At 40.7% G+C, this 11,963-nt stretch overlaps 2 protein-coding genes across 2 annotated transcripts in view; one reads left to right on the top strand and one right to left on the bottom strand.

The window, feature by feature from the left end:
* Positions 1-186: 186 nt before the first annotated feature.
* The window catches only part of LOC137392718 (uncharacterized), a 329,168-nt gene continuing 317,391 nt past the window's right edge, over positions 187-11,963 (top strand). The window contains exon 1 of the mRNA XM_068079033.1: positions 187-278. The gene's annotated coding sequence lies outside the window, so the exon portion shown is untranslated. The remainder of the gene's footprint in view (positions 279-11,963) is intronic.
* Positions 1,157-11,225, bottom strand: LOC137394034 (uncharacterized). Its single transcript, XM_068080750.1, has 2 exons — positions 4,913-11,225; positions 1,157-1,326 (listed from the first exon to the last, which is right to left on the bottom strand). Exons 1-2 carry the CDS (start codon positions 11,223-11,225, stop codon positions 1,157-1,159), a joined length of 6,483 nt encoding a protein of 2,160 aa, XP_067936851.1.

The following is an 11,963-nucleotide window of genomic DNA, read 5'->3' as shown; positions in this document are numbered from 1 at the left end:
ATATCAAAACCGTGATGAGCACTATTTGGTTGAAAAAGAGCGCTAACAAATTATTGCTTACGTTTGGATCGAAGTCTTAAACAAACAACCAACCTTGTAACTGATTGGCTAATTCTAAACAAATGTTCTAGTACCGCCAGCTCAACTCTGACGGCAATTTTTTCATACGGTCAGGTGAAGATCTAAATTGTCAGTAAAATGGTGTATACAGGGTTTAAGCGTCGGATAACGCATCATAATATAGAGCGTGTGCTATTACAAAAAAGAATTTAAGCATGGTAATACATCGTGCTCAAATAGAAATAATATTTCTAATTAGAAACTGCAAAAATGGGTTTATAGTCCGAACCTCTACTGGTTTGAAACTCGACGAGTTTGTATATCGACAACGGTTGGCCCAATCTCGACAGCAGTTTTACTATTTTACCATCTACTATTTTCATAGTAAATGAGCGATTTATATGTAAAAGATTTATTTGCGCAAAAATATCTTGTGATCCATTTGATGCAGCACTCCCCAGCTTATGTAGGCCTAACAATATTTTGCCCAATCTAACTATAGAACGAATGCTAAAACAAGTAGATTGCTTGTTTTAAAGTTTATTACTTGTTTTAAACAAAACTCGGCAGATTGCTTATTTTTCTTTGGTGAGGCCACTTTTAGAGTACGGTTGCACGGTATGGGACCCGTTTATGAAAAAGATATCAAAATATTTGAGAAAATACAGAACACCGCTTTAAGGTTCATTTTTAAACTAAAGGGGCAAGTCAGTTTTACAGAAATAAGAGCAAATACAGGGATCGAGAGTTTAGCTAAACGGCGAAAAGATATTAGGTGTGCATTTTATTTAAAAGCAGTGGAAAGGAACTTTACGGTCCCTGATTTTAAAAAATACTATCAAGCACCACAACACTCGACAGAAAGCAGGTTCGTTTGTGCCACAGGTGTCCTTTAGCGAAGATATTGCCGAGACCGGGCCGTAGTCTACACACACAAAAAACAACAAAGGTCCACGTAGTTATGAGCCAAACAAAAGTATCTACCCAAATATCTCACCAATCCGATGAGCAGCACACACAAAAACTAAACCAATCGACTGAGCCACCCATCAGCTCAAAATATTCCAAGTTTCAAGTCATGTCTTGCACACTCATCTTATGGTTTGTCAAAACTTGTCCCAAAGTCCCTATTAATTTGATACTGTCCAATATCTGTTTTAGAAATGATCGCCCCTAGCCTAACGTCCTGATTCGACATCTTAGTAACTATCGGGGCATTGCTGAGTGCTCCCGATCCTTTTGAGTCTCTCTTGAGCATGCAAGAACCTATCAAAATCGGGTTAACACTATTGTAAACAAAACTTAAGAGGGATTCAAAAGGATCGGGAGCACTCAGCAATGCCCCGATAGTTACTAAGATGTTGAATCAGGACGTTAGGCTAGGCTAGCGGCGACCATTTGTAAACAGATATTGGACAGTCTCAAATTAATAGGGACTTTGGGACAAGTTTTGACAAACCATAAGATGAGTTGTGCAAGACATGACTTGAAACTTGGAATATTTTGACATGATGGGTGGCTCAGTCGAATGGTTTAGTTTTTGTGTGTGCTGCTCATCGGATTGGTGAGATATTTGGGTGGATACTTTTGTTTTGCTCATAACTACCTGGACCTTTGTTGTTTTTTGTGTGTAAAGACTAAGGCCCGGTCTCGGCTTCGGCAATATCTCCGCTAAAGGACACCTGTGGTTTGTGCCAACAATCCGGACAAATGCGTTTTTTAATTCTTTTTGGCCGAGAACAACTCGAGACCTGAGAGGTTTTTAGTAAAGAATTTTTGTAATAAAAGAGTTCCCACACCTTTCCTTCATTCTAGAAGGGTGTAGTGGGAAAATTTTAGATTAGATTAGAAGTAACAATCATAAATATGGTTGACTGTTATGCTAGCAAAATGTTTTATTTGAAATCTAAACTTCAGTGAGTAGCTTTGATTTTTATTCTTTGAAGTGAGGATATAACTGCAAAAAGACATTTATTATTTGTTGAAGATTAAATTATTGTAAAACTGCATCAGCCTTTGTCGATGTTCGGACCAACCTTTGTCTAGATTTGGACCAACCTCTGTCGAGATTGGGACTTGTCTAGGTTCGGACTTGTCGATGTTGGGACTGTTTCCCAAATAGACAGCTATCACAAAGTAATCATTAAAAGTGCTCAATGTCATAGAATCTGGTTGTTGCAAATAGGTTTTCACGCTTTAATAATTTTTATGCTTCAACTTAGTTTACATGTGTTGTGGAATTTACATGGAAATACAGTATTTTTCATTTTAGAAAATAATGTGATTATACATATATACACCAAGCATACAAAGCGACAAAGTTTGTGTGTTTTTACCATCATTCTACAAATTTTTGACACAAAATATATTCTAGTATTCACCGCTAAGGCATCGAGTTATATGTATAAACTTGCAGTTAATGAGGAATGCACTTTGCCAATGAAAGATTGGAGCTTAGGATCACAGTAAGCAATCAATGTTACACACACGCTAGCTAAGGGACTTGATTGAAGAGTTACAAGCCCATCACTATAAATCGGGCATAAAATAGAAGAAATTTGGCTAAGGATTTTGTCATTGATATGTCGTAATAAAATTATTGGAAAATTTTACCACTACTGCTGCTACCTTTTTCGGGTCTCATATGTGCCATTATTTATAAGGCTGCTGGATCCAGCCCTTTGTTGCAAATGAGAATCAGTGAGAAAAGTGTGGCACTAGAACTGTATACCTTTAAACCATAACGCTGAATGTATTTTTCTTGTTCAACATACTCACATATACATCGATCTCATATTTAAGCCAAAAGGTATTTTAAGACAAATTATTACATAGTTGAAAGTTTTTTTTTCGGGAATAAGTCAATTTCGATATTCTGGAATATTTATATCAAATCTGAATTTATTATGCTTTCACGTAATAAAAACAACTTTCAAAACTTTATTTTTTTTACTCTATACAATAATTAGAGCTCTTCAACATGTTTAAATCAATATCTGGAAGACACGCTTTTGGCATTATTTGTGCAATGACTGCACACTACACAGTTAAGCATTGCCTGTTTTCAATCACATGATTCTGGTGCATGACAAGTGAAGTCATAATGTAATAAGAACCGCACAATATTAATGAATGCCGGAATGAAAGTTTACAAAGCATTTTATATACGCAGTATAAATTTACATGCATAATACTTAATTCGAAATTTAAAACCGACTGTAGCAGTGCATCACAACAATGGTGGCTGCCATGTTATAACTGAGCGGTAATAAGCTTATTTACTGGAATATAAACCAATAATAATATATAAATTATAATATGCTGTAAAACCTGTAATTGAACGCCACCTCTATTTGAATGCCACCTCTATTTGAACGCTACCTCTATTTGAACGCTGCCTTTATTTGACAGCCACTATGAAAAAAGGGTTGAAAAATAGAGTGCCACTCTCTATTTGAACGCCATTTCTATCATGCCGCCACTTTGATTATCTTTGGTCATTATGAACCCATAATACCAAGTGATCAGGAGAGAAGTGTCCACAAAATTCTATTAATAATGAATCGTTTACATTAACCACCAATTTTATTGTTGTCCAACTCGAAAGCTGTTCGCTTTTTTTTTGTTAAAACTTTATAAGCAACACTATAGAAACAATCAATAATGGTCTCAGGCTAATAGTAGTTTCTGTACTGGTACATCCAGAAAACCATATAGTAATAGATCAACTGGTCCTCTCATAAAGTGTGCTACCTCTTTTATTATTAAGAGAACCGTGCTGTAAGAAAGCAGTATTGAATTGTTATACAAACGGAAACAAACTTTTTACATTATGGATTGCAGCAAATAAATGAATTATGGTTTTACTTTATGACTCAAGTTAAAAGTTCACAAATTAAAACATTAATCTTACTTACAAAAAATTACTGGTCTTTTGGAGTGTTTACACAAAACAAGTGCCCACTGACACAGTTGGAATAAAGAGGTTCTAAAATAAAAGTATTAAAAGTAATGAAAGTTGAGCTAACATTTCACAGCAATCTTATCAGAATTGTATACAAAGAGCAATTACACAGTATACTAAAGCATTTATCAAGAAAAAGACAAATTACTGATAGAATTTGACATTATTTCAGTACTTACAGCTTTTGATGCTACATAATTGTATATGATTCTTTGCAATCCAAGTTAAGATAGGTATTAGAAAAATGGCTGACTTATTGGTTCAGTTACAGCTGAAAAACTGAGGAAGAAACAAACAACCACTTGGCATAATAAAAACTGGCTGTTTGTGGTCACACAAAAAATGCATTAGTAGCGATGACACATATATGATACACACTACGCTACCTACGTGTATACTAACTATGTTTTCTTATGTTTGGCCAACTCAAACTGTACCCATTAATTACTTCCAATACATCGGAGGGGTAGGGGTTGGTCAAACACGGGTTAACATATATTGTATAATGAGATAAAATGGTTGAAGACTAAATGTACTTGGTGCTACACAATACTAGTACTTGATTAATTGTACTATCTAAGAGATGCCTCAGCGATATACAAGCTCGATTTACGTTGTAACAAAATAGTTCGCCTACAAATGGTTTTGTAGATAGAGTGTTAGATATAATGCATATATATGTCAGAGAAAGGGTGTATGCTGAGTGATAGAAGTGAGTATGTGAAGACTAAATGTAAGTAGCTGATGGCTATATATGATAGTGATGAGATATAATAAGATGTATATATGTCACTTACTGTTCCTCAACTGGAACAACCAAAGCCAGCCTATGCACACTTCTTGTGATAACTACCGACGCACCACCTGTATATGTTTTCATAGACTTACCTGTACTATAACTGCGGTACCGAAGGTCTGCACGGCGTACTAGCCCCTTTTTGTCAGGGTATGTTTTGATTACTTCTGCAAGATGATATTGGGATCGCAAGGCATTTGAGTCGCTCACTAATACAATATCCCCTACCTGTAGGTTCCTTTGGTTTTTCAGCCACTTGGTATGAACTGCCATTGTTGGTGCAAGAAGTTGTAGCCAGTGCTTCCAGAATCTATCACTTACCTGTTCTACTAGATCTGCTCTCATAGAACTGGAGTCTGCCAGTTGAGTGGCATGACCCAGACTGTTTGAAAAACATCTTCCGAGTAGAAGACTGTTGGGTGTGAGCATGTTTATTTCTCCATCATCTGATGGGATTCGACCAAGAGGTCTCTCGTTCATCACGTTCGCCGCTTCTGTGCAGACTGTCAGAAACTCTGCGGCTGAAAGTCTCTGACCGCTCATACAAAAGCGGAGGCACTTTTTGATTGATTTGATTAGCGCTTCTGCGCCACCTTGATACCAAGGAGCATCAGCGGGTCCAAAGATCCACTCCATGCCACTATCGGTGCCAGCCTTGTACAGAGCATCTCTGTCAATGTTACGCCAAATAGACTTGAGTTCTTTGTCTGCATGTGTCAACTGTGACCCAGGGTCTGAATACAACACTTTAGGCCATCCTCTGATGTTGGTGAAACGTCGCAGGGCCATAAGGAATGAGCTGGTATCATATGAAAACACAGGTTCGATATGTACCGCCCTTGAGTAAAGATCCATGAAGATCACACCCCATGCTTTGCCAGTAGATCGCTTTTGAACCTCTCCTCTGATGGGGAAAGGTCCAAACAAATCTAGAACTGTGTTGGTGAATGGGGCTGATTGCTGCAACTTGCCCAGTGGAAGACATCCCATCTGTTGGCTGAGCAGTTTGGGTTCCCGGATGCGACACATCCTGCAACTGTTCTTTACCCACTTGGCCAAGCTGGTTCCTTGTGGTACCCAGTAGTCATGACGAAACCGTGCAAGCGTTGCATCTCGGCCCCTGTGTCCTCCTTGTCTATGAGACTCTTCCATCAAAAGCCTGGATAGTGGGTGCATACTAGGCAGTAGTCTTTGAGGAGGGTCTGTTGGTGTGTGTTTCAGAGGATTACTCTCCACCATTCTTTCACCTATCACCCATATCCCTTCACTGTCCTTAGTCGGTTTAAGCCGGGCATACCTACCACGTTTTGATTTAGTAAGTTCATCTGTCATAGTTAGTTGCACATCTTTTATGAGTAGCTTTTTGCTTTGCTCGATGTGTCTTGGGGTGATGTTACTGGTTCTTCCTGCCTTGAATGATTTGGCTTCAGCCATGGCGACTAGGCGTGCAACTGTCCATATCAGTTTCTTAGCTGACCCGAAGCGTCCATAATTCAGGTCTAATGTTGGTGCTTTTGTTGCCCTCGAGTGGTGGGTTGAGACAGACTTTTCACCAGGCAGTGGCCCTTTTTGACCAACGTCAGCTACGGTTTTCGTGGGCCACTCGCCCTCCGCTAGATAGAGAAATGAAGGACCTCTCCACCACTCCGTCTTGGGGCCGATCTCACAAGGTTTGCAACCACGCGAGACCCAGTCTGCTGTATTGCTGTTACCATCTACCCACTTCCACTCATCGCTGTTGGTGCCAGCTTGTACTTCACCCACTCGGACACCCTCATAAAGCTTGAATCGAGTGGAAGTCTTTGCCAGCATACACAGCACAGTCTCTGAATCTGTGAGATGGACAACTTTATCAAAGTTGTACCTCATCTCTTTCAGAATTGTTTCACGACCTCTCTTGGCGAGGACTGCACCATTCAACTCAAGTTGAGGCGTTGATAGTTTCTTGAGTGGAGCGATTCGAGACTTTGCCAAGATCAGGCGACAGAAGTAGCTGTTGTCCTCCAACTTCCAGCGGACATAGGCTGCAAAGCCATATGCTTTATCGCTAGCATCACAAAGGATGATCAGAGTAGGTTTTCCCTTTGCTTTAAGAGGCATGAGACACCTGTCATATTTCATTTGTTCCAGGTCTCCCATCTGAAGCAGGAACTCGACCCACTTTTGTTTCATGCGAGGAGGTAGGGGGTCATCCCATCCCAATCCCAAATCCCAGGTTTCCCTGAGATAGATTTTACCAACTATGATGAATGGGGATAAGATCCCGAGTGGGTCATAGAGCCTCATAATTTGGCACAAAACAATGCGCTTGGTCAGCGGAGGCTCCAGTGTTACTGGGATATCTTTAGGTCGGATATCTGGTCCAGAGTGTTTACCTCTTCTCTTGGTTGAGAAATTGAGGCGGGGTGTGAACCGAATCTCATCTTGAGACTGGCTCCATTCTACACCTAAGACGTGAGTTGTCTCCATATTTTCTCCATTTCCCTTGAAAACCCAACCTTTGATGTTAAATCCTCCTTCCTTTAGCACTTGGGTAGCATCATCTGCGAGTGATTTAGCTTCTGCCTCACTGTCTACTGACTCAACAATATCATCCACATACATGGATTGTTGAAACAGTTGATTGACTCGAGGGTATTTGTCTTTCATAAGTTCCCCTGTTTTAAGAATAGCCTCCGCACTTATGGCAGGGGCCGGTCGATCCCCCATGTTGACCCTTGTGATGACATATATCTCTGGGTCCCTGTTGGCATCCATATCTCGCCACAAAAACCTGTGGCAGTGCTGTTCTTCTTTAGTGATTTTGATTGAGTTGAACATCTTTCTAACATCACCAATCATAACAGCGGGCTTCTCTCGCCAGCGTAGTAAGATGCCCATGAGATTTGTCAGATAACAATCTGGACCTTTCGCCAGTGCATCATTCAAGGACTGACCCTGGAATTTCTGGCTGCTGTTAAAGACGATTCTCACTGGTGTGGATAAAGATTTCTGATTCTCAACTGCAAGGTGGCTGATGTAGAATTTTGGTCCAGCCCACTTCTCTATCTCATCCGCTGTAAGCTTACGTGCCACATCTCTGCATATCATATCTTCAATCTGTTCTTGATACACTTTGACCCATTGTTCCCCCCTTTTACGTAGGTTTTGTTCCGTGCTTCTCATTGTGGCAAAGACAGCATTGTAGTTGTCCGGGAGTGTGCTCGGTTCTTTGATCCAAGGGTATGCCGTTACCCACACTTTCTGTTGACTGTCATAGGACAGATTGTTTCGTATCAGTTCCAGCTCTTGCTGTTCCTGAAAAGAAAAGTCATGGCCCCTGATGGGGCATTTACCACATTTACATCCACCACAACGGGGGTGCACCTCTGTGGCCATTTCCTCAGCCTCGATGAACATTTCAACCTTTTTTATGTCAGCTTTTGTCAGAAATGAGTCAACAGATGATTTTTCATCTTCTTCTGTGCAAGAAGACCCTATCAGATTACTCATTACACCTTGCTTGAGGGACGGATGACTACCTTGAAGGCACCTTCCAAAGGCTCCACTCATAAGACTTAAGTGGGTTCCTGCAGTGTCTATTTCCACTTTGGGATGAAATCCATAGTAGTCGTTGCCCAAAAGGATATCTACCCGACACCTTTGCCGCACCAAGTCAGACAAGTCATTCCTATGTGGAAAGAGTGTCTTGAGGACATCAATGTCGAGACCCGGTACTTCTGTGGTGATCTCCTCCATTCCATATGCGATAACCGGTACTACTTTACCAGTGGTGGTCACTAATCTGATTCGGTATACATTAGCCCGTTGTTCTGATGTGGTATTGCCGACCCGAGTAATTCGGAGTAGGGTGGTTCCCATCTTTTTCCCATTGAGCTTTCTCACTGAACTGGTGGCGACGTATGTAGCATTGGAACCCCCATCAGAGAACACTACAGCCTTGTGTGTAGATCCTGCAACAGGAACAAGTTGAATCGGGAACACTGAGTCTGTCATGTCCCGCTTTGCATGGTTCGTTGTTTTGTCATCTTGGGTTTGAGGGGCTTGGTGATCAGAAGATGGTTTGGGGCATTTTGCTCCTTGGCCGTCTCCACCATTGCCTTTGCAAAGTAGAGTGTGGTGGTCCTCTTTGCGGCATATTGAGCACTTGTCAGTACTCTTACAGTTCTCCCTCTTGTGCAATCCAGCACAGCGGAAGCAGGCCTTGTGCTTGATTAACAAGCCTACCCTCTCCTTCCTTCCCATCTTTCTGAATTGACGACACTCCATTGTATTGTGTATGACTTTTGGATTAGTATGTACCAAGCATGATGAAGTTTGTCTGTTTGGTGCATCTGCAGTGGAGGCAGCATGTGTCCTCACTGCTGAAGCTTTCTTGTCTTTCTCTGGATGCTTGGTTGATTTTAAAACATCCTCTGACAATTCTCGTATGCAAAAGTCTCGCTCACTTTCCAAGAATTTCATGAAACTTGTAAAAGGATGTATCTTCTCCTCTGTGGGGAGTGTGGAGTAAACTCTCATCCATTCGCGTCTGATTATCGGTGGCAGCTTCGACCTCAGCACATCAACCTGTGTTGGTGTGACTGCTAGGAGTTGTCGTACCTCACCCAATTGACTGTAACACAGCTCAATTGTGTTGACAAAACTCACAAGACCTTTGTTATCTCCTTCAGTGAGCTGTTTAAGCCTTTCAAGCTCCAGGAACGTACTTTTAACCGCTACACTGGCATCAGAGTAAAGATCTTCCAGGCGCTTCCACATCCTCTCATGTGCATTTGGCTGATTGGCCAAAATCGCTCTGACATGCGATAGAGCTTCTCCTTTAAGACACTGTTTCAGTGCCCAAGCTCGTTCTTCTTCAGAGTCTATTTCATGGTATGCATAAGATAACCACACAGCCCTGAATTCTGCCCACTCTCTTCTGTTTCCCCCGAACGTTGGAAGGGGGGCTTTTTGGAATCGACTATTTTCTCTCCTTGTGGAGGTATTGTTCGACACAATCCCTGTCCCTGTCCTCAAACTACTATCATATGCGGCAGTAATACTGAGATTTAGAGGTCTTACCTGTGACTCACTGTTTAGTGGAGTGCTAGTTAGGTAACGAGAGTTACGATTTGTCAGCCTAAAACTTGAAACATCTTGGGCTTCTGGGATGGTGGCTAATCCACTATTTACTAATGGGCTTGGTGTTCTCGAAGAAAAGACTACCCGATCTGCCTTCATATTTTGTCTTACCTGACTAGTACTCGGTGCACATGCACCTGGTAGCATTTGTGTGTTGCTCAATGATGCTGACACACTTGTGTCAGTCACTGACACACTTGTGTCAGTCATCACGGGCGTACTTAGACTGCTTACCTGAATTGTACTAGGTGCACTTGCACCGATCTGTGTTTGAGTGTCGCTCAATGACGCTGACACACCTGTGTCAGTCACTGACACACTTGTGTCAGTCATCACGGGCGTACTTAGACTGCTTACCTGAATTGTACTAGGTGCACTTGCACCGATCTGTGTTTGAGTGTCGCTCAATGACGCTGACACACCTGTGTCAGTTACTGACACACTGGTGTCAGTTGTCAATAGCATACTGTTAGCAGAGGTAACATTGACAGAATCAGAAGGGCTGGTGAGAGTATTTGAGTTGTCTCCACTGAGACCAGAAGTGCTAGGATTGAAGGCAGATGATTGATGTGTTTGAGGGCTGGTAATGATATTCTCTACAAGTTTGTTTACTGCTTTAGTTTGATGCTGATTTGCCTGTGGCGTCACTGCCTGTTTTTGGCTTGCAAGAAGATGAGGCATCTGCTTAGATACTACTACTTTGTGTTCTAAGTTAGTAATGCACTTATCTACACTAGAAAATAAATCACTATTATCTCCGCTTGCATCAGCAGCCTTTAGGCTTCGTACACTATTGCGTAGCTTGTTTAGAAAAATATCCACTTCCCCAAAAACAACAGCTGCCTGTGATTGGCTAGCACTATTACTTGAGATGCCATCTAATTGCCCTAGCATAAAATCATTACTATAAAGCAATGACTCAATCTCTTGCTTCAAGTTGGTCGCCGACTGACATTTGATTGACATCTCATAATCTACTATTAAAGTCACAGTACTGTCATACACTGTCTGGGCACTATGCAAAAATTCAGAAACGGATTTCCCTGCAGTCAGTTTATAGGCAGAAAAATTTCCCTCTACATCATGATTCAGCAATGCATCATAAAGAGTGTTTGCAGATGTTAAATCAGCCATCATCTCGGTCAGACTTTCTAAGAAGCTGTCCAGGACATCAACTGGTTTGTGTCTCTTTATTGCCAAAGCAATCTTGTTTGAAATAGAGTTCACCTGAGTGATGCCGTTGACACGTTGCTCCCTGAGCTTCTGCAACTGTTTCTCCATGATGTGCTAAGTGTGTCGGTCTCCGGTTATGCGGTAGTAATTTTTTCACTGTACTGGTACATCCAGAAAACCATATAGTAATAGATCAACTGGTCCTCTCATAAAGTGTGCTACCTCTTTTATTATTAAGAGAACCGTGCTGTAAGAAAGCAGTATTGAATTGTTATACAAACGGAAACAAACTTTTTACATTATGGATTGCAGCAAATAAATGAATTATGGTTTTACTTTATGACTCAAGTTAAAAGTTCACAAATTAAAACATTAATCTTACTTACAAAAAATTACTGGTCTTTTGGAGTGTTTACACAAAACAAGTGCCCACTGACACAGTTGGAATAAAGAGGTTCTAAAATAAAAGTATTAAAGTAATGAAAGTTGAGCTAACATTTCACAGCAATCTTATCAGAATTGTATACAAAGAGCAATTACACAGTATACTAAAGCATTTATCAAGAAAAAGACAAATTACTGATAGAATTTGACATTATTTCAGTACTTACAGCTTTTGATGCTACATAATTGTATATGATTCTTTGCAATCCAAGTTAAGATAGGTATTAGAAAAATGGCTGACTTATTGGTTCAGTTACAGCTGAAAAACTGAGGAAGAAACAAACAACCACTTGGCATAATAAAAACTGGCTGTTTGTGGTCACACAAAAAATGCATTAGTAGCGATGACACATATATGATACACACTACGCTACCTACGTGTATACTAACTATGTTTTCTTA

Source organism: Watersipora subatra, chromosome 4 (assembly GCF_963576615.1).
Source record: "Watersipora subatra chromosome 4, tzWatSuba1.1, whole genome shotgun sequence".
Classification (NCBI taxonomy): Eukaryota; Metazoa; Bryozoa; class Gymnolaemata; order Cheilostomatida; family Watersiporidae; genus Watersipora; species Watersipora subatra.
Note: the sequence above shows the minus strand (reverse complement) of the source record. Positions and strands in the feature narration are given on the sequence as shown.